Here is a 23411-nt window from a genome sequence, read left to right as displayed (position 1 = left end):
CCGGCGCTGCCGCCCGAGCCAGGGGCATGTCCCCATCCAGAGCCGAACTCAGCCAAACCCGGCGAGCGGCTCCGCCCCGGCCGAACCGAGCCGAGTCCGGCCGAACTGAGCCGAACCCAGCCGAGTTCAGCCGAACCGACCGAACTGAGCCGAACCCAGCCGAGTTCAGCCGAGTCAGACCGAACTGAGCCGAACCCAGCCGAGTTCAGCCGAACCGACCGAACTGAGCCGAACCTAGCCGAGTTCAGCCGAGTCCGGCCGAACTGAGCCGAACCCAGCCGAGTTCAGCCGAGTCCGGCCGAACTGAGCCGAACCCAGCCGAGTTCAGCCGAACCGACCGAACTGAGCCGAACCCAGCCGAGTTCAGCCGAACCGACCGAACTGAGCCGAACCCAGCCGAGTTCAGCCGAACCGACCGAACTGAGCCGAACCCAGCCGAGTTCAGCCGAACACAACCTCCTGCTCTCGGGACTGTTAATGAGCGCATGTGATGATGGGCTTTTAGACCAAAGCATTTTCCTTATTTCCCTGCCTCTGTTTCCCTCTTCCCTTCCCTGTGCTCAGCCCGCTGAACGACATATCCCAAACCTGCCTTGGCTCCTCTTCACCCTCCAGTAAATCCAATCTTCCCATTTCTCTCATGTCCCTCGCTTTGCTACATTCCTAACTTAACAAACCATCCCTGACCCATAAGATTTTATTATATTTTCCTTGGCTTAAAATGTTACAATAGAAAGAATTATATTAATAAAAATTTTTTCACCTCTGGAAATGCTTGAACAGTACATCCCCAAAAGATGATACTGATCCTTCCTACCACAACTGTATTTCAGTAGTTTTCTGACCAATACCAAGTGTAAGGCCAGCTCAGCTGAAGAGCAAAACCAAATGTACATTCACAGTGAAAAAAGTGTCCGTGCTCTGCACACAAGTGTTGTGTACACCGTGCCAAGGCCATAGGACAGACAGGTCCTGCTGCCACCTCACTGAACATGTCACAGACACATCAGGCACCCTCCTGACACTATTGATCCCAGGGATTTTCCTTTTTCCAGCCTCCAGAACTCATTCAAAGGATGAGAAAATGCTGTCAGCGTAAGGAGCTGTACAGTTCATGGGAAGGTCCTCACTGGAAAAGTGACACAAATGGCACAGGGAGCATTTAAAGCAAATCAAGTGACAAAAAGCCACGTTTAGTTCAGAGGGAAGCTGAATTCCTGTATGGAAATCCACTGAAACAATAAGCTAAGCGATGGAAATTCAGGGTATGGCTGTGGTCATGATCTTCTGGCATGAAATATTATTGTATTATCCCAAATAGTCACAGAACAAAACAAAGAAAGGCATTTTAAATCCTAGCCTTATGAGGTGTAAGTGCAAATGAGATCAAATGTACAAATTCAGATAAGATATAGACTAATCACCGATTCTGTGTTTAATGGCTTTGTGTCCGAACCCGAGTGACCCCCATTTCCTCTATCACCTGTGTGTCCTTGCTGTGTTTCCTTGAATGTCCCAGAATACCCTGGAAGAAATTCTTCCCTTGCTCTTGCTTGTATTTGTCAAAAACAATTCATTTAGACAGCACAGCACTTGCAAAGAACCAACCCCACAAGAGTCACAGCATGATTTCCTTCACCCTGAAATCCTGGCCAACAGCATCAGCTCTGTGTCCTGTCCCAGAACTGTCTTCCAGAAGCCATCAGTCCCAATTCAGCAAGAAAGAGAATTGAAAAGGATTCAAAAATTGAATATCAGACGGTGGCAAAAATGGCTGTTTTAGGAAATGTGGACATACACAGGGGATTGGAAACCTGCTTGGAAACACCTCTTTTCCACTCTTCTCTCAAGAAATTATTTAATATTCCAATACTTCCACTTGGAGGCACACCCTGCTGCTTCAAGGAACTGTCACGTGTAGCTGCAAGCCAACTGTCATTTAATTCCTACCCCTTAACTGTGAATTATTTTAATTATTATTATTATTTTCTGCCCTCTGTAATCCCTTGTCCCTAACCATTTTCCTGGGCAGGATTATAAACTGCACTTTGAAATAACACACTTGCTCCAACCTGAGGAGCTTCAAATCAGCACCTTCACCTTTACTTTCTGAATTCTCATCCCATTAACGGGATTTCAGGCAGCGCAAAGTTTTGCAATTTGATTTATTCCATATAATTTCTAGGCAACAGGTTCTGCACATCCCTTTCCTCCCTCACAACTATTTGTTATCTGCATGAGACAAAGGCAGCTGAGGTAAGGTGCAGACACAAGGTAAAAACAACCAGCTGCTGCAGGAGGACAACGAGCTGTGCACAGATTTATTTTATTTACATCTCTGTAACCGGAGCTCTCACACTGAACACAAGTCAGCCAGGAAGGACCTGGCAGCTGCTGCTGTGCCCTGCGTGGGGCTGGGCTGGAGCCAAACTGCATCCCTGGGGAGGCCGTGGGCCCAGCTCTCTGTGGCTGTAACATGCAGCCTCTCACTGAGAGCTTCTCAATTCCCTTTCAAAGGGAAAACACAGGAAGGAACACAATCACTTATTCCAACTGCAAAACCACTGAGATGCCTTTCAGGACCCAACAGTGTTCAGTCAATTCTTACTTGCAGTTCACGAGCGAGGTATTTCAGCGATAAATTCCCTGTCATTGCCAAGAGCTGAGCAGCTCCTAAGTGAGAGGGTTTCCAATTATGTTTTTCTAACAGTAGCTCAAAGCTTAAGCAATTTCAGCATACACCAGCCTGAAGCCACTGGATTTCAGGCATCTTGCATGGACATTGTATAACTTAAGTGAAAATTCTACCTGCAGTCTTAAATACATAAATACCTTCTGCCACTTGGCTCTACTGAAAAGCTTTCTGCTAATATAATACAGTATTTCTTTAACAGAGGGCTAACCATATTCCTAGTTGGCATATTTTCAATCAGCACATTGGTTATTGCAGTATTTTTCTAAGCCAGCCTCTTGGTGGCAGGTCACACATCAGCAGGGTTTAAAGCTGAATGCTTTGGGCTTTTCAGAGGAGTTTTTGCCTAAGCTCCAAGCCAGATCCAGCACGCGTCGTTTCGGTGATGCAGCGTGTCTCCGTGGGTGCTTCCAGCCTGCACCCTGGCCCTGCAGGAGTTAATGGTGAGCAGAGGCTTCTCCCACTTGGAGGATGAAGCATTCCTCAGTCCCAGCCCCAGAAGGCAGCAGCAGGACTGCCCTTCAGCAGCCCAGGCATTCCTGAGAGGTGTTCCAATGTTCCCCATCACACCGTGGTCTCTGTTTTTTTAACACCTCGACTTCGAAGGTGCTGCTGGATCAGCCTCTTCTCTCTTACATACCTGAGAGAGAAAAGGCATTTAAGTAACCTCTGCAAACTTTCAGCCCAAATTCCAACATGTCAATGGTCACACGTGTGGCCATTCCCAGCTTTTGTGTCCATGCCCAACTTTCCCAACGCAGGCAAGCCTATTATTGAATCATCCAGTAACAGATCTACGGCTGCTGTAACCTCTTAGTGCTCTTGAACTCAGAGGCTCACAAATATGGGAGCTCCTCTGGCTGGTACCTGTGGGGCATTTTCAGCTACTGACAGGGGGATTCCTGTCACTCACCTCAAGTTTTAAGGGGACATCTGGCACTGATGTGGCCTAAACGCTACAGAACTGAAATAGTACCATGTGTGGTACTGATAGTAAAAGGGTTTTAAAATCGTGTGGATTTAGGGTTAAAAGGAAAAATAAGCTTAGTAAACCCTAAAAATAAACACACTAAGCACATGAAGAACTTCTAATTGCTAGAACTGCACCTGTGTAGCTAGTACATGATAAATGATATAATTGTTAGATGTGATGATTGTTTAGTAATTAAATATAATTACTGTTTAATCATAAGAATAATCATGAGAAACTGTGGCCAGGGACCTAAGAAAGATCATGAGAAACTCATGTCAATGTATACAATAGAACAACGTAAGTTTAATAATTAATATGTAAGTTATAGAACGATAGAATATAAAATACATTCAGCTCGAAAACCGTGTCGGAGTCAGATTTGGGTCTGTACCCCTGATTCCCAGAGCTCTTAATAAAAGCACCTGCATGGAATCATATCCTGTGATTATGTGCGTTCCTGAAGGCTAACAGTACTGCATTTACCCTTTCCAAGGAAATAGCAGCACGTCCAAACTGAACCAGTCAAAAGCTCGGAGAGCAAACAGCAAACAAAATAAAGAGGAGTTACCCTGAGGATCCAGATTTTCTGAAGACACCACTCTGTGTGTAGTCAGTATTAATTATAGAATCTTTAAGAGCAACAGGACATGGAAAGGATTATAAGACCTCCCAATCCCTTCAGCCTTCCCATTGCAGTATTCTACTCTGCTGCATCCCTATGTTCTCCTCATGAGCCAGGCCACAAATGTACAGATTGCCCTGGACTCTCTGACACCTCACTTTGTGTCTATTTACCTTGCAGTTGTCTGTTGAATCTCCTGCTCCTCCTCTTCATTTATTCTGTGCAGAATGGATTCCAAAAAGGGAAGATGAAATGAAATGTATTGAGCAACCTAATAAGGAGAAGACAAAAAAGGCACTACTACTAACTGTGGTCATTGAGAAAAACTCCATGAACTATGAGAGGTGAGGATATACGTACATCACTGCTGATCTCTTCCACGTCTCTATCCATGAGAAAGAACTTGGCAACCTTCTCAGAGGGCCCCTGCAGCAGCCTGTGCAGCAAGGGAACATCTCTACTCCTCAACTGCTTCTTTTCTGGAATTTATAAGCAGTGTTATAAAACATGTAACATGCCACAGGGGCTCCATCTGCCACCCACAGTCATGAGCCTTTTTTCCTGACAGAGATCCCATACTGATTTGAGTGCAATTACCAGATACCTAACCGGTCCCTAACATTGTGCTATTTAAAATACCTTCTTCCCCATTCCCTCCTATTCTCTCAGGTGTTCCCATTAAATAATAATTATCAAATCTCCCTTTTCCAGGAAAAGTAAGAGTAAGCTGCTGTGGAAGTAAACTTTTCCCACTGAACAGTGAGTACTTTGAACTCAGCATATGCAATGCAAAGCTGTCAGCAGAAAGGGCCCACAATACAATGATTCAGCTTGTCTCCAGAGGAGACATCTCTGAAGGGTCCCTGAGAAGGCAAAATGCCACGCCATACACACATGCACAAGGACAGAGGCCTGGCACGAGTCCTGCTGCTCCAAGGGACACATTCCATACACACACAGAGAATGATTAGAGCTGAAGTGCTCGGGCAGCAGGGGCTGGCTTACCTCCAGACGCATGGATAACATAAAGTGCGAATTCATGGGGGTTGTTTTCTATCTGTGGGGAAAGAAAAAAAACAAATCCATTCAGGCTCACAGATCTTCCCAGCACTTCCCTCTCAGCACATTTTCCCTGTGTGTCTCAGCTCAGAGATTTGGATCAGTCTGAGACAGGGATCCTGTCTGTAGAAGAGTTAGAAGACCCTGGATCTGGATAAGACAGAAGGCTGTGTTGCCATGTTCACTGTGCCAGGCCTAACCCTTGCATTCCCATGCTGCCCAGATCAGTAACACACTGGAAACCCAGATCTTTCCTGCCTGCTTTCCTTGCAGCATCCTTAACCACTTCCTATAGCTTACTTCTCTCAGATCACACATAGATCTGCGATTTGTGTTGCCATCAAGGTAAACCTCTGTGACCTGACAACCACACTCAGAAAACAGCAGAGCTGTTGAACACTTACTTTGCAATTTATTCCCTACAACTTTACACCCTGCTCTGTAATTCCCTCCCTTATTACTCCTACAAGTGAAGTTTTTCTCCCAAGACACTAACAAATCTTACTAACCACACAAAGTAATTCTGCAACAGTGAGGTCTCTAGACACATTAAACGGGAAGTTTAAGACCATTAAAGTATAAATTAAACACTAAGCAGCCATGCAAAATCAAGATATTTGAAAAATATGCAGCAGTAAGGGCAAAGCTACTTCTTGTTGGAATCTGAGGTATTAATGATTCTGAGATGGTAGAAAGTCTCTGTCTTTCTGCCCCGCTGCCAAAGCAGAAGCCATAATTGGTCTGTGCTGGTTTCCAGGTTGTTTATTCTGTTGATCTCTCACATGTTCTGCTGCCCTGCCCAGCTCTGTCCTGCAGGGCAGCGTGTGGGGCTCTGCCCTCAGTGGGATGTTACAAACATTAAATACCAGAAACTCCCTGGGCTGCATTTACAATAACGTGCCAATAGCTGTCACCTACGTTGGACAGTGTGTTCCCAGCCTGAACCAACAGAGAAATGCCAACACCACAGTGAGACATGGAGGGCATGAAGAAGGAGAAAAAGGACAAGGCACACCCAGTTTCCTCCATCTTGTCCCCTTTGGACCCCTCATCTAGAATCCTAAAATTTTACTTTTGCACCCGTGCCACACTTAATTATTACTGATATCACTCAGAGCTGCTAATTCATCCTGTAAGATTGAAAACTCTTTTCCATGGACAGAGATCACAGCCAGTGTCTCTGGGGGCTCTGTCCAGGGGGGTTCCTGACCTCCTGCCAGGGTCCCAGACCTGCCAGGGCAGCCAGAGGGAAGCCCTGGATTCCCACAACTTCTGACCACATAGAACACTGTTGGTGGGAGATGATTGCAAGGAAACTCAGCATGGCACTGACGCTGAGCATGCTTTTAGCTCTAACCCTGTGCATCTTTCCATACGCCTGGCTCCAGGAGCAAGCCCGTCCCAGACAGACATGGGCGATCACCGCTGTTGTTTAGCGCGGCGGCGTTCGCCCCGTGGAGCGGGAGGTGACAGAAACGCCTCTGAGAGCCATGAAACACTGGTAAAATAAACCCAAACCCATGCATTTAAAATTGTCTGTCTGGGTTTTTTTTTACACTCTGCTCCAAGCACTATCCTCACCCAGCTATTCCCCATCTTTTGCGCAGTGCTGGAGCGCACATCGGAATTAACATTTCGCCACACCTCCTCCTGCCAGCAGTCTTACCTTAAACTTACGAAGCAACTGTTCTATCACTTGTCTGGTCCTCATCTGGCTGTTGATTCTTATTTTGGTTTCTGACCCAAAAGCTGGAGTGAAAACTGATGTCTGGGAACAAGAACAGCCACACCACGACATGAGCATGAGGCACAACGCTCTGGACAGGGTTCCCTGTCCCTCAGGTGACAAAGCCAAGCCTAAAATTTCCTACCTCGTGGTTGTAGAAGTGGCCATTGATAGAGAACCTGTGAGTTTCTACTTCCGTCCTGGTTATCGTGGGCAGCTTGGTCCTCCTGCGCACGACCGTGGCATCGCTGCTGGCCCGGGGCAGGGTGGCACAGTTCAGCTCTGGCTCCCTCCTGGACTTAAGAGTGTGACTTTCATAGCATGGATAACCTGGACACAACAGAACCACACATCGTGTGCAGCTGCTTGCCACTCCCTGCCAGCACCCCCAGAGGAAGGAGGCTCTCAGTGAAGGGCTTCATTTACTATTTACTATTTATTATTTTCTGGGGGAGTGGAGCAGGAAAGGAACAAGGCAATTCAGAACAGATTGCAGTGGTTGCAGTTTGGTGTTTTGGTCCCTTGGGAATGATTTCTTGGATAAAAGCACAGCTCATTCCCACAAGCTGCTCACCGAGTCACCTGCACAGCCCTAACCAGCCCTAGGCCAGAGTTTCCCCAGCTTGCAGTACTTGTTACACAGAGCAAAGAGACTTCCCTTTACTGCTAGGGAAGGTCTGATGTGTGAGGTGCATTTGGCACTGTCACAGAACACAGAATTTTTTGTTAACCTGAGAGCAGTGACACTAACTTGGCTGGAGGTCTGGCTGTTCCTCAGTAGATTTCAGCGTATCCCCGCTTATGTGATGGAGGTCATCAAATTCTCCCCAGCGAGTCATTCCCCTGAAAGACCAAATGTGTAGTTATCATGGACTGCTCCTCATTCACTCAGTGATTTCAGTTTATCCTGTGGCCAGGGTTCATACCATACATTACTGTTCCTGCTCAACCTACAGACTTCAGAATGGTAATTTTAGTTTAAGTCGTAACAAGATCAGGTATTACAATATGGTATGACAAGGGATCCCAAATGTAACACATCCAATTTAAAACCTTTTGAACATCAACCAGGACACAACTGAAACAACTTGCAGTAATTCCTCATCTATTTTACAGCAAAACCCTGGATTAATCACACTCAGACTACCAGGCAGGCACACCAAACACACATATTGTTGCTTAGTAGTTACAGAACACAGGTCTGTTACAGAGGTTGAATTACACACAGCCCCTCGTGCTGTCCAAACTGGCTGTGAATGAGAGCAGGAAGTTCCATCCAGCCTTTCAGAAAACCTGTATTCATGTCAGTATTTCCATAAATCATTGCCCAAACTCTTCAGCATGAGGTCTTCAGCCAGTTACTGCTCTGATTGAGAATAAACCAATTTGTAGTGCAATATTAAAAATTAATTTCATATGTATATATTTATGTATTTCCAGTAATATTCAGCTACCCCCAATTTACATTTACAAACAAGATCTCGGTTGCACTCCACACATTTACCAAGTTCATTTAAGATCAGACAGCCAAGCTGGTCTGCATACCTTAAAGCATGTCAGGGCAGCCCTACGTTTCTGGGATCATGAGTGAATGTTTACTTTAGTATACAAGTTTCCACCAGTCAGAAGTTTTTTAAGAACTGCCCTGCAGGCCATGTGCACCCCACACCAGCTGACCTGGTCAAGATAAACAGAAAGCCAGATCTGCCTAAAACTCAGGTTCTTTCCTAGTTGCTCCTGTCAAAATTCATCTCTGAATTTCAACAGCCAGAGATGGGGAAGAAGACTTTACTGGAATTAAATCTCCAGCACAGTTCCAACATGTTCCACATACAACCTAAGACAGTAAGTCATTAGAAAAATAAACTCTGCAATACACTATTTACCAGGGAGTCATTCAGGGTGAACATTGGCTCTGCCTCTATGTTACAAGATTCAAATTCAGCTCATCAAATTCACCAGTCAAGACTGAGGAAACAGCATTCAGAACAAAGAAAAAGTAAACTGACTACCTGCATCAGCTGAGCACAACCCACTGGGATATAAAACCTCATTGGCAGCAGCTGGAACAGCTGCTCTGTGGGCATTTTAAGAAGTTTTTACACCATATTTTGCACAGACAAAGCCAGTATTCTTCCCTGACTTGAACTTCACCTGAGCAGCAATGGTTCCAGACCTCACATACCTGGGAATGCAAACTGGGACAGACAATACCTACCAGATTTTTGGCTTCATGCCATGGTGTGTGCACCAACATGAGACCTTTCAGAGGCTACCAGTATCAGGTGCACACAGAAACACAGGTGCTACAAACATACACCCTCCTGCCCAGAGGAAGCTGTTGAAAGAATCTGCTGTCCAGCAACCACCACAACTTTGGGGAATCTGGGACATCTAGCACAGCCAGCCATATCCATTGAAGCCACAACACGAGCTATCTTGCAGTGCTAGCCTCCCTAGGGAAGTTCATACATTACCTTTTACTAGGAAAAACCCCCACATTCTCTGTTGACTTCAGGGTTACAAAAGAGGGTATCTGCTTCTCATCCTGAATTTTTAATCGGATCGGATGGCGTACTCCCCAGAATATGGAGAGGATTCCTTCAATGAATGGCGTGTTTCCTTCTCCCTGGAGAAAAACAGGGAAATAGTTAGTGCTGCATAATAATAATAATAATAATATACAGTGCTGCTACTAATAATACATCTCCCCTCAAAGTACAGGAATACAATGAAATCACTGAGGCTAACACAGCCCTGGAACAGATTACTTGGAAGAACACATAACCTCAGTTTTGAGCAATTTCCAAAAAAGCCAAAGCTGCAGGCTGACCTGATCAGTTCAGGAAACCAGTTCTGGTTTATTATATTAGATGGGACATGTTGTGCAATAACAGCACCACAGCAAGTGGAGCTGGAGTCCAGTGCTGTGAGGAGAAGAGAGCACTAATTTGTGATGTCCAGATTAGTGGAGTTTCTCACCCCTAAATCCTTACCTGATTATATGTCAGTTGCAGATTCTCTTGATCTGAATAGTAAGAGTTATAATTCTTCAGAAGAGAACTGAGCTGCTCTCTAGAATAAAGATCACAATGAAAAACAAATTTTTAACATCTCTGCAAAATGCAGGTGGTACGTGGCAGGGTAACACCCCATAACTCTGCTACCCACTGCATTCTTGTATAGGTTTATTAATGAACTATACATTGTTTTCTGAGAGTAAAGTTTTGTCAAGTTACTGGGTTGCTCATAAGCTGCTTCTTTAAAGACCCAGAGCAAATTAATTTGTCAGTCTCACATGACCTCAATAACACTGCCCAAGCACAGCTCGTACTTTGCACCTCCAGAGCAGTCACGAGGAAGAAGCAAACAGAACAACATCCCCATGCACCCACCAATGCTGCAGGTTACTTTAACTAGGCTACACTTGGCTTTCCCTGCATGATGGCTTCTGTTCAGCTCTCATACTGCTTCAATACATTTTCTATCTTCAAACACCTACAGGATGTCTAACATTTCTATTTCCCTCTGCCTGAAATGAAACAGCTTTGCACCACGTCTTTGCTGAAAGGAGAAAGGAAGGAGATGAAGAGAACTTCTGCCAACAAGCAAGGAGCCATGGAGACAAAGCCAGCTGCAGCTCAGGCTGTGGAGGGCTGAACAATGACAGAATTAATTGAAATGCATTTCAAGGCCATCTAGAATGAAACACTCTTCCCCACCACCATTTAAAGATGATTCAGACTGCAATTCAAGCAAGAAATTCCCACCAGCAGAGGGGGTTACCATGGGGAACAACTGCATGAAAGTGTACAAATTCTTCCTTGTGGACTAACAGTTACAATGGTTTCATGTCCAGCCTCACAGTCATGTGTGAGGACACCAAGTTTGTTTCTAAACAGTGCCTATTATTTCCATGTTTGTGGGAGCTGTTGGAGCAGTGTGGGAATCCAGGGCTTCCCTCTGGCTGCCCTGGAAGGTCTGGGACCCTGGCAGGGGGTCAGGAACCCCCCTGGACGGAGCCCCCAGAGACACTGTCTATGATCTCTGTCCATAGAAAAGAGTTTTCAATCTTACAGGATGAATTAGCAGCTCTGAGTGTTTGATATGAGTAATAATTAAGTGTGGCACAGGTGCAAAAGTAAAATTTTAGGACTCTAGATGAGGGGTCCAAAGGGGACAAGATGGACGAAATTGGGTGTGTCTTGTCCTTTTTCTCCTCCTTCATGCCCTCCATGTCTCACTGTGGTGTTGGCATTTTTCTGTTGGTTCAGGCTGGGGACACTGTCCAACGTAGGTGACAGATATTGGCACGTTATTGTAAATGCAGCCCAGGGAGTTTCTGGTATTTAATGTTTGTCACATCCCACTGAGGGCAGAGCCCCACACGCTGCCCTGCAGGACAGAGCTGGGCAGGGTAGCAGAACATGTTAGAGATCAACAGAATAAACAACCTGGAAACCAGCACAGACCAATTATGGCTTCTGCTTTGGCAGCAGGGCTGAAAGACAGAGACTTTCTACAATCTTGGGATCATCAATACCTCACATTCTGACAGAACAGCAGGCCCACAGATCAAGCACACAGCACCTGCAAACTCTGCAGCACACATTCCTCAGAGAGCTGCTGAAAATACTCAGAACTCATGTACCATCAGAAACACTATTACAACTCTTCCATCAGTTTTAAATAAAGAAGTGCCCCGGAGAACTGACAGCCCAGTGTGGGGACAGACTCCAGGAACGTGGCTTTCCCCTGGACCCAGGTGTCCACACACCAGACAGGAACCAGGGACAGCCAGGAGGGCAGGTAACACCTCCAGGCTATGCGGAGTATGAACATGGAAAGCTTTCCCTGGCATACCCATCCCTCCCTCTGCACTTAATAAACAGGACAGTGTCCTGTTGCTTTAGAGAGCCTTTTCCCATAGTGAGAAGATCAACTGAGCTTTTACAACTAGGAGGTAACATGAGGACAGGGGCTGCAGCATTAAACTCAAGGTTCATTGCATTCCCTGCTAATTCTGTGGATGTCAATTATTTACTTCACATTACTGCAATCCCACACACAAAATATATTTTTAACCAGCTTTATCAACTGGATTCTAAACAATGATTTTCAACATCTACTTCAACTTACTTTAGTCTTAAATCCTCAGAATTTGGCAAAAGCACTAGGTTGAAATAGCTTATTCCAGGTTCTTTGTGTCTCGTGAGCTATGAGGGACTGCATTCAGGTCATCCCACCAAAAGGGAACGCAAATAGATTTGGAAATGAATCAGGTGCAAGCCCAGTTCTGATCACGCTGGCTACAGGCAAGCAAGATGAAGCACGCCTTGCATCATGTACACAGGCAAGCTCCAGATGCAAGTCAGGATTACCAGACAAGTAGGAGACAGGCAGTTCTGTCTGACAGATGTTGTGACAGACCTGCTGATCCTGCTCAAGTCTCTGTACTTCACAGAATTTGGCCATCATTGTATTGACAGCTGTTATCTGACAAGTTTTTTCCAAGTAGGAAGTTGGGAAGGTGAGATCCGTGAAGATGGATTAGAGATACATAAGGAATTGGGTCACACTCTGAGGCCCACCTAATTACTCTTAATCCATGTTGGCTGCAAAGGCAAATAAAATCATACACTAACAGCAGTAAGTGGTCTGGTAAGGGTCATCTCTGAAGCAGATTCTGTTTCTCAGAGCAAGCTCTCAAGATTTCCACACAGTTTCTTGCCTTGTCTAGAAAAACTTGCCATTACCTACCTCAGAAGTTTGCATAAGTAAATCTTCAAGGTTTCAGCCTTGCATTAGTGCAACCAACAGTGACAAACCACACAAGCAATTAGAAAAGCCCAGAGGGAGAGATTAACAGCAGCTCACTCAGACTTGTTTGTCCCTGTGTAGTAGAAATATAAGAGAAAAAAACCATTTTCCTTCCTTCAGCCCCAGAAGGGAATAAGTGCACCAGCCTAGCTCAAGGAGTAGTCTCACTGTAGCACATCTTCCTGCTGCCCTAACCTAGAGACAGATGCCATCTCTGCTGAGTTTGGCATCTGGAATATCAGCAGCTGTTGTGACAACAGCCAAACACAGCCACGAACAGAAACCAAAACCAAGTAACTGGCAGAACAACTCACTCCCAAAAAACATAACATGCACTGCAGATTCACTACTTTGTTCAGCAGCAAAAGCAGGATACAAAGGAGCTGCAAGATCAGGTGCCCCAGTGGTAAACCACAACAGAGCTCAGGCTGCTCTCTGGAAGCACTAAGCCAGGACAGCTCACCTGTGCTCTCTCCTGCCCGAGCCCTACACACAATTTATATGAATATTTATGGCAGTTGTTCTGGAGACACAGCAGTTCAGCCAGCCAAATCACCTCACAACCTTTGGTCAGCCTTTTGCTCCAGCCATTGTGCAATTCCCAAACAGCAGGCTTGCCCCATCAGCAAGATTTCAGGATAGAACTGGAAGAGAAGTAGTGTAACAGCAGATTCAATGTACAGATGAGAGATCACAGTCTGGAAATTGCATTGGAAGCAAGCCTGAGTGCATATGGAATTGGCAGTGGTTCTTGAAACACTTATTCCCCTTGATGCAAGGTGAAGAAAGTTTAAACCATGGCTGTCATGCAGAAAGGTCTCAACTGGGATGCACATTTCACAGGCAAGTCCACAGAGGAATAAAGCCCCAGAGACACTGTACATTTCCAAACGCTCTTGCATGCCAAGTTCACACACATTAATTAAAAGCACTGCATCCCAAAGTAGCAGAAGTATAAAGGAAACAACTCTTGAAGAGAAAGGGAGTGATGCATCTGCTGCCTGTGTGCAAAGCCCTGACACTCTTCCTTGAAAAGGGAGAAAACAGCATTGCCCAGGCCACACAGGAAAGTATCAGGAGTTAGGAACAAATCTCTGCTGCAGCACGATAAATTCCACTCCAGACCCATCCCTGCTTGAGTCCACAGGTAGTTTCTTTCCCATGGGAAGACTAAGAGTGATGGAAATGAAGAGAGAAGAGAGGCTTTCCTTCCAGTCAACAGTGGGAAAACAATCCCATAAAAAAGGGGATGGAGCTAAATGGCAGGTGGCTCAGAGTTTGGGCAGCAGTAGGAAAAATTCCTCCCAGGGAGACTGAACTGTGGAAAAGCATCCCACAAATGACAGATTCCAATTTTTTTCTACAAGTAGGTGAAAAAGACACTTCCTCTGACCACAGCAGAGAGCTTGCAGCCCAAAAGTCTTTCTACACAGATACCCTGCAATCCGGGGCTGCCTAACCCCAAACTGCAGACAAGCTGAGCTCAACTCTGGAACTTATGGTAAATTCCAACAGATTTCCAGGACAGAAAGGTCTTCCTCCCTAACCTGTAATTTTATTTCAGAATCCTCTAGAAGGGCTGTTCTCCTTAAGGAACAAAACCCACATACCCGAAGGCTTAATGCTCTGTTCTCTTAATTCCATGTCAAGGCCAACTCTGTTCTGTAGACAGGTTAAACTAACTTAAGTGGTAGGGATTGCTGTGGCTACAGGCTTAATTGTCTACAGAATCCCCTGTCAAGGAATAAAGGTGGAATAACTTGAAAGAAAGCAGCAAACTCATTAAATAGTCAGGGTTTTAATAATTTACCTGGTTACGAACTTCTCTTCATTGATGAAAACAGAAGGCAGATGCTGTGCCTTCATAGTCACTGTCTTCATTTACTCAGAAGAGATGAATCTAAGCAAAAGGTGAAAAAAAGTAAATACATCCATTACTGCTACTACAAAAGATGGAATAGTAATCAAGCACAGAACTTAGGTTTGCTAAGTGACACAGGCTGGGACACTCAAGCTGAGGGCTCATTACACCATATTTTGACTACTTCATATTTTGCCTTAATACCCAAGTATTTCCCACTCCTAATAAAACAAGCCATAAGCCATTCCTGTCAAGTGTATAACAGTACCTTAAATCCCAAGCACTACATCTACCAGGACTTTCTCAAGCAGTTTTGGGACTGCTTCAGCTCCAGGATTATGCTTGAGTTGTGAGCAGTCTGAGACAGCAGCCCAGGCACTGGTCAGGATCCATGTGTCCACCATGGACACAGGGTCAGCAAAACACACTGTGACTCTTGCTTCATCCAGATTCCTAAAACTAGGCACGGGAAGGAGTGGTGATGGTTAGCACTGTCCTGCAGCACACCCAGAAAGCAAGTGGAATAGCAAAGAGAGAACAAGATGGTAATTTCAGGGAGGTAGCAATACAATTCACAGATCTCCACATTGGGATTCAAGTCTATTATGCAGGCAAAGAGCCAGAGCCATGAGACTTCAACAATGCATTCCTCAATAAACTTAATTATGGAGTCTAGGCTCTTTCCTTCACCCCCAGGTACTAAAATAAAAGCAAGACTGAGGAGTTAACTGAACAAGTGGCATCACACATGGCTGGGGAAAAAAACTCAAAGAATCCCACGTAAAGCAGTAACATCTCCAAAGACTGCATGAGAAGTTGATCATTCCACTTCCATTTCTCTTATTTGGGCATGGTGACAGAGGAATTTGGCTCACAGCACTCAATGTGCATTGTCCCTTATGCCAGGTGATTGACTTGAATCAGATTTCAGACTGCATTGGACAGGTCCTGGTCAAAGATATCTGCAAAGTAGTTGATTGTCTATAGTCCCCATGACAAGCAATCTTCCAAAAACCAATTTAGGGAACATTCAACCTTGAACAGATCATGGCTGGGCAAAGAGTAAACACCTCACCTCTGTGTACTGCACTACTGAGCTGCTTTTTTAGATGTCACCAATTTTCTATAATCATAGATAAATAGCTTCTAAAAAACAACATATGTGGACAAATGAGAAGCTTTGCATAGAAAAACCATGATCTCCACCCTACAAAATGTACAGGAAGTTATTTAATAATCCCTAAAACCAGAGTGCCCTACCAAAATGAACTTTACCCGAGCAGCTGGTCTTTCTAGCAGTGCTCTATCAGGAGCTCACTGAAAAGAGCAGCACTCCCTTTGTCCTTTGGGTGACATCCATCAAGACAAAAACATACCTGCAAGCCAAATAAGCCCAGGGACTTCTGTACAGACATGAGTCTGTGTCTGAGGAATACACTGCTGTATACCACTGCTTGGGTTTTCCCTCTGAAATTACTTCAGTCACCATTGGCCACACCTTGAAATCTGATTTTATGTGACTTACTTAAGACCTCTAAGTGAAGCAGCTGCCTGTGTCAGTGCATTTTCAAGCCATTTTTACAAGATGCAGAGGAGTTTATGTACTTTGGCACCTGAATAAATGAATGTACACTTGGGCTTCCTCCCACCTGTCAGGAAACAACACGTTAAGAGCAGTGAATAGCCAAGTCACCTCTACCAACTGTAGAGTAGTGACACCAGCAAGCTCCAGCACTGCTTCACTGCTTGTGGATGCACTCTTTTCTACACTATTTGGCCTTAAAATGATTCATCTGAAAGAAAAAGCTGATCTCTGCCCATGGAGAGAAGTGACCTTTACACACACACAAAAGAGATGAACACTCTTTCCATATGCAGCAGGTGGCTCCTAGTAAATTATTTGCCTTAAACACCTTGAACGTATTTTCAATCAGCTGGGTGCCATTAAAGTGCTGAAAATAAAGTGAATTGGAAGAGTGGGTGGTGATGGGGATAATTCTTCACCGACACCTTTCTCTTTCTCTCCATCATGGCTGCAACACCCAGGAAAAAGCCTTCTCTCCTATGGCTGGGGGAGAAGCACAGCTCTCACTATATTCTCCTCAGTTATGTGATCTGCTGTGCTTATCAGCCTTGTACCAAACACTTCCACACCACCAGCTCACTCCAGAGATGAACCTCTTCTCCCTGGACCCTTCCCATGGGCACACTGTAGCTTATTTTTAGCCAAGACCCAAACCTGTGGGTTGCCACCACGCAGTGACTTCCCCAACACCAGAACCTGACACAACAGATGCCAGGATGTTTGTACTGGCACTCCCTAAATCCACAAAGCTGTTAGATTTCCCATCACCTCCTGCAATCTTGCTGCTTTCCATGCCACTTCCCTGTAGTCCTTTTGAGGAAGCAAGCAAAAGTTAAATGCTTTCTCCACTGCTCCCTTTGATTTGAACTAACCAAACCATGCTAATTTTCCAGCCACTCCAACCATATCTGCCTGTGTCATTTATTCAAAGCCATCTCCTGTTTTACTTGGTATCACACAGGTGTTTTTACCATTATGTTAAACTGGACTAGAAGGGCAGAATTTCCTCAGATAGGTTACACCTGGAAAGTGGGAGCTTGGTTGGACTAAACTGCTGGCCTGAGATTTGCTTGGAGGAATACTGACTGAAGCCTGAAATACATCATGAGGGAAAGCAAAGGGAAAGTCAGGAGGAAATGAAAACTGGGAGAGCTGAAAACTGAGCATTTCTAGAGGAGGACTGCAACTATTGGAGTAGTCTAGGAAAAGCAAAGGGAAAACAGACCAGTGCACATTTCAAAACTGCAAGAGCATCAACACGTCAGGGCACAAGACAAATTTCACAAAGGTAATGAGCTGTACTTGTCTGTAAGATTCATATCTTACCCGAAATGTGTTTTTTTCCCCAAAGAAAATGTCCAAGTGTCCGTGCAGAAGCAGGTAGGAGGACTTGCTCCTTTTATTCAGTACAGTGCTATTTAAGTCACTTACTTAAGGGGACAGACCAGGGACAGTAGAGTGCAGGAATGACAGAGCAGAAGTTAAGAGCAAATGGCTAAACCGATGTTTAGAGAAGGACAGGCGGCTGCAGAGGAGGACTGGAAGGAGAGGGACACCTGGGATGCAGAGCTGAGCCAAGCAGGAACAGCAAGGCAGCACCTCAGCTCCTGGAACAGCCTGGATGTGCTTTCTGGTGCATCCATCTATGGAGACAGGGCCTGCAGAGTGCAGTGCACTACGCAGAGCTTTTGCCAGTGCTAGAGAAACCAAAACCCCAAACCTCAGCAAAGAGCCCTAGGTATTTTAACCCAGCACTCCCCAAAGCTCTTCCAAACCCACAGAAAGTCAGGATAGGGTAAAACTCTGAAACTCTTCCATTTCTTTTACAGAAAGCACAAGGCTCAGCTTCCTGTTAACTCAGCTATCAACTACACACACGGGGTAATTTATACATAGGCACAACATCATGTCCAGCTGAGTCATCTTCTAAACTCACAAGTGCCTGGTATTCAGCAAATTGTTCGATCCTGATTGGTTGCTATAAAGATGAATTTAAGATTTGTTCAGATAGATAAACTCAGTATCAGCACAATAATTTTACTAGTCACATACTCTAATTACGGGACTTCACGTTCCCCTTTTTTGTAATTTTTGTTTAAGTTAGATGTCCTTACCACCATAGAAAAAGGCGGTAATTAAAACAAAGTACTTACTTTGAACAAATGTCTTTTCCCCACTAAAAAAAAGGGCTTTGTTTTTTTCTTGAGCTTTCAGATTTCTTCACACCTTATTTTAATAATTAGCTGCTCAGTACAGAGCATTAAGAGCACTCCTTGAGTACAAATCACAGCACAAGCCCTCTGCTCAGGCAGGCTCGGAATGGGATTTGAAGGAAACAGCAGTAAATTGGATTATGTGAATACGGCCCCTTAACTTTCCCAGGCACAAGGCAGGAGGCGCGGACCCGCTCCCTCCCCTCGGGCGTCGCTAGAGCGGGGCTCGCACACATCCCTTCCAAACTCTGCTACCCCGTTTTAGGAGAAGTGACTTTCTGCTCGCAGCCCACCGGCACAAGCCCTTCCTAGCCGCCGAAAAGAGCGCACAAGGTCGCCGATGTCGCTGCCGAATCTCCGCCGCACCGAACGCAGGGCGCGACCTGCGACCGCCCGCCCCACCTCAGCCGGCTCTCCCCAAGCCTTGAGGAACTTCTGCCGAGCATTTCTCCTTCCCCCCGTAGGGAATGACCCCAGAGAGTGTGCCTGGAGTTCCGGGAGGCTGCGAGGGACCTGGCTTCCCCCGACAGAGCAGCGCACACAGCGAGAGGCCAGCCCCGGCCGTCCTTGGCTCACCTGGCCGGGCGGTGCGAGCAGGAGGAGCGCGGCAGGAGTTTCACACGCCTTCCCCGAGCCCCCAGAAAGGCATGGCAGCACGGCCAGGGCGCACCGCCACCTCCGCTGCCGCTCCCCGGGACCCACCGAGCTGCTCATTCCTACTTGGCTTAACGAACCGGGAAGGCTGGGAGGCCACAGGACACTCCCCGCAGCTCGGTGCACGTCGGGAATATTTACCTATCCCACTTTGCTTACTCCAAGCGCGGACAGGAGCCCGCCCTTAGCCGCGGTTCCACCTCCAGGAGGCTCCGGTTAACGCTTTAATCGCTCGCTTGAGCAAGGGAGGCAACCTGCCGACTCCCCGGAATCAGCTGGTAACATCCTGTGCCCAAAGCACTTTAACCTCTTCTGCTTCCTAATCCATTGGATAAAGTATGCTTTCCCTCAGATACATGCCCATCTTCGGTGTTTGGGGGAATAAGTGGCACAATCCATCAGATCGTTACACAGATTTAGAACATTCTGACAAATAGTGACAGCACAGCTTGATCCCTTAACCCCACACAGTTATTTTTGCTGACCTGTGTAATGCCCTTATGAATATTACTGGGCAAAAGCTGCATCTGTAAGAAGGAAAGCATGGCCTCTTACTTTATTTGCTCAGCAGTAAATTGCATAAGCAGATGCTTAAGCTAGAAAAAAGAACTGAACCAGGACACACCTTCACCATTCCTACGTTTGCCCATCTATTTCCAGCAAATAATTTATTCACCAGATCAAGCCCAAAACAAGAAGTTATTGGGCCACAGAGAAGCGCAGGAAAAATGCCGAACCTGAATTTGCCTTCACACCCATCTTATTCCACTGATTCATATCAAGTTCCTTTTGCTTTATATAATTTGATGTTAGGGAGAGGCAGAACAGACTCAAATACTCAAATGTTTGATTCCTGATCACATACTATCCTGTGGTATCCTTCTCTCCAGAGACGGACACGCTGCCAAACACACGCCACAGCAAGCCTGGTGTTTGGGATTAAAGTTTGTATTGCAGTTTCTTTCTTTGCACCTTGAAAAAAATCCTTCACACAAGGATTTAATTGGCATTTACAACATGGAGAGTCACTCAAAACAGGAGGGAAGCAACATGCAAGGTTTTTTTTACTCAGTTCATAAGAGCACGCAGCTCTGTGCTGGGACTCAGAGCTTCGTGCCAAGCTCAGTCTCTGGAGCTGCTCCATCTCAAGTGGGACAGTTGAGCACAAACCCACACAGCTTCCCAGCTGCTGGAAAACCAGAGGTTTGATTTTTCCTGTCCTGGCTTCAGATATTTGAGCACGCTGCCTGGCGCTCTGGGATCAGAGAACTGGAGCAGACAGCAATAGCAGCCTGACTCCTTCGAGTCACTAACCCAGGGTAATGTCAAATATCTGTCTTTGACAAGTCTGTCACCCTGCTGGACACTCACACCATGAAGCTGTTTGGTACCAGGAGGTACTCAAGTATTTTTATGACTGAAGACAACACTATTGGCTTGCAACAGCAAAATGTGATGTTAACCCTTCCCCAGCAAGGATAAATCAGACTTTATCCTGACCCCAAATTTTTCAACTTAAAAAACAAACAAAACCTCAGATTTCTAGGGATAGCTTTTTACTTTTTCCTTTTTTTTTTTTCCTTAAAGCTTATAACCAAGTTTTGAAAGCCCAATGTTTAAAGTACTTAGATTCATGCAAAGATGTCTCAGTAAGAAATTATTACCATAAAGCAAAGAAATTTCTAATTGTAATAAAAACCTACAGTTCCCATTTTCATAAAAGCAGATGTGTTGGTCCTTACCTTGGCCTGGGCAACGTGGCTCTGGTTTGTTTCCAGTTCTCTCTCTCACCCTTGAACTCTTCCTACCAATGGGCAAGTTTTGACCTCATCTGAGTCACAGAAAATTACCTGCTGAGTAATTGGGAAGGACTGGTCAGTGCAGGCTGGGAACAGGTATGGGGAGGGGAATCAGGTCCTCAGGGCCACAGAGCAGAAACTACTTTTACTGTCAACTCCAAGAAACAGAAGGCTTTGATCCCTTTCATAGAAATTAAATAATCAATGCACAGAGACAATTATTTTTTTGTCTTTCATAATCAGCATAGTTTGCATGGCCTGGAAACCTATGAACAAGTCACAACTTGGTAATACTGTTTTACCTCCTGAGTGAAAGGGTAACAATAATTTCTTTAGAACAGGCAGGAAATGTGATGATCCTGGAGTCTTTACAAACTGTGTTACATTTCTGCTCCTTGCATGATTAATAACTAAGTAATTTTAGGTTAATAAGTAATTGGAAATTGGAGTTAAGCTACTTCATAACTTGGCCTCAAACCATTAACAAACACACTGCTAAAGATAGGAGAGAACCTCTAAGAGGAAAAACAGAGATTCCTGTTCTATTTTTGTAGTAGACAATCAAAATAAGCAGGCTGCCATGGCAGCATCACACACACACTTCAGTGGAAGAACTTTGATAAACACAAAATATTCCTTTGTTTCACAGTAAGAAGGAAAATCCCTAATCCTGTTTGCAAACACTTATTTCTAGACAACTCATTAACTTCAAGCACAAAAAATTCTTCCGGGATTTTCTGAGCTAGCTACTCTAATGCAAAAGGAGAGCCTCATCTGAAAAGACCTGAATTTAACTCAAAAACCCCCCTGTGATCAATTCTTCCATTCTCATTACAAATGGTACCAGAGTGGCGGCATGATCATAGGAACAAATCAAGAAATTAAAACCTGAATTTAGGCTGCAGAGGGCCTCTCACTCCTTAGCAAGATTATTTTCTGTCATCACAACCAAGTGCCAACAGCAGTACATGTTCTGGAGCCACAACTGATAAGCACAGAAACTAGAAACTGGGTAACAGATACTAGCTCAGATATTAAAATACATCAGAAAAATGAAACACACACAAAGGCTTATGCACTGTCATAGGCCAGAATCCTTCACACACACCATTTGGTGGATCCATGAGTTTTAAAGGAACAGAAAAGAAGCAGAGCTGAAGTTGGCAGCAGCCCATGTACTAAAGTTTTAAATATCACATCAAGAACTGGAACTTACCAAATGCTGACCTTTGCCTACATGGAAAGCAGCTTACAGGTCTCTGTTATTATCCCCATGAGCCACTGCTGGATGGGCAGGTCTGACCCGAGCATCTGAAACACCTTTAGTCATGCCTCGTGGCTGTCATTGCCTGTGCACACCCATGAAGTCATCCATTTAATATTACAGGACTTCACAGAGGTACATGAGGATTTTTTACTGCCTGGAGCTACAAAATATCAAAGAGGACAGAACCAGAGGGGACTTCCCTGTGGCAAAGAGCTACAGTAATACAGCTTGTCACTCCCACTAGTGCTCAGGCAGGAGTAAAATCACTGCCTCATCACACCCAGCCGCCTTGCACAGCCCTTAAAAACTGTAACTTGGTCACACTCAAGATTTTCAGATGTGCATTTTTCTTAAATCCACAAAACATAATTTCTCCTTTTTTTTTTTTTTTTTTTTTTTTTTTTTTTTCCCTGTAGGTCATGGTATATATCTGGATTATTCTGTCTTTAAGATACAAAACCCTTGGTCTCCCTTACTTTTGACAGCTGCTATCAAGACCCTCGCAATCCCACACAACAGCCTGACACCAATGCATTACAGGATCCTTTTATGCTCCATCACCCCTCTGAAATGACCAGTTGAGGGCATGAGACTGCATTGTCTGACTCTCTTTTCCCATTTGCAAGTAGTTTTCTTCAATCTTCTCTTAAGGCAGGTGAGTCATCATGTGGACTGTCTCCTATTTTCTATTTCATTTAAAAATGTCTCTCCAGAACTCCCCTCAATGGAACAGTCACTTCCTAGAGTTCTGAGAAAAATTCAGATTCCCAAACCGAAATTGTTACCATCGTTCCTGGAAGGGCAGACTTGCCTGCTACAGCTGGGACATCCTTCCAAAGTGTCATTTTTTTCTCATTTAGAAGAGGTATAAATATGCATTTTCAATTTGAAAGGTGTTACACATCAAAGCTTCTGTACAAGAAGGACAGTTTGTCCCTGCAGCAAAACACGCTGAAATAAGCACCACCAGCGATCCTTACATTTGTAACAATTAGTGCAATAAAAGGGTGACAAACAGCTCTCTCTTGTAGCTCTGCCTGTGCAGCAGGGCATGGGAGACTGGTGGGCACTGGGGGATGGCAGCAGTGGCAGTGTGCCTGAGCAGCCCATCTTAAAACCTCTGACCCCCATGTACAATAC

General features: G+C 45.1%; 1 protein-coding gene across 2 annotated transcripts; it reads right to left on the bottom strand.

Moving 5' to 3' along the window:
* Positions 1-2310: 2310 nt before the first annotated feature.
* Positions 2311-21151, bottom strand: RASSF6 (Ras association domain family member 6). 2 transcript variants are annotated; one of them, XM_085578425.1, is made up of 11 exons: positions 20948-21151; positions 14703-14792; positions 10069-10147; positions 9550-9701; positions 7824-7915; positions 7218-7402; positions 7013-7114; positions 5293-5344; positions 4648-4766; positions 4461-4558; positions 2311-3332 (listed from the first exon to the last, which is right to left on the bottom strand). In XM_085578425.1, exons 2-11 carry the CDS (start codon positions 14771-14773, stop codon positions 3257-3259), a joined length of 1026 nt encoding a protein of 341 aa, XP_085434551.1. In that variant the 5' UTR covers positions 14774-14792; positions 20948-21151; the 3' UTR covers positions 2311-3256. The 2 variants fall into 2 exon arrangements, with proteins under 2 accessions (XP_085434551.1, XP_021385203.2); XM_021529528.3 differs by lacking the exon at positions 20948-21151 and adding an exon at positions 19128-19357.
* Between the last annotated feature and the right edge of the window lie 2260 nt (positions 21152-23411).

This window comes from Lonchura striata, chromosome 4 (genome assembly GCF_050655825.1).
Source record: "Lonchura striata isolate lonStrDom1 chromosome 4, ASM5065582v1, whole genome shotgun sequence".
Classification (NCBI taxonomy): Eukaryota; Metazoa; Chordata; class Aves; order Passeriformes; family Estrildidae; genus Lonchura; species Lonchura striata.
This window is presented reverse-complemented; position numbering and strand designations above follow the sequence as displayed.

Bases quoted from the DNA above. Each gene is read 5' to 3' on its own strand.
- RASSF6 (XM_085578425.1), bottom strand. From the start codon at position 14,773: ATGAAGACAGTGACTATGAAGGCACAGCATCTGCCTTCTGTTTTCATC. The intron at 9,702-10,068 runs GTAAGGATTTAG...GTTTTTCTCCAG, and splicing joins TGCAACTGACATATAATCAG to GGAGAAGGAAACACGCCATT. The intron at 3,333-4,460 runs GTAAATAGACAC...TTTCTCTCTCAG, and splicing joins ATTCAACAGACAACTGCAAG to GTATGTAAGAGAGAAGAGGC.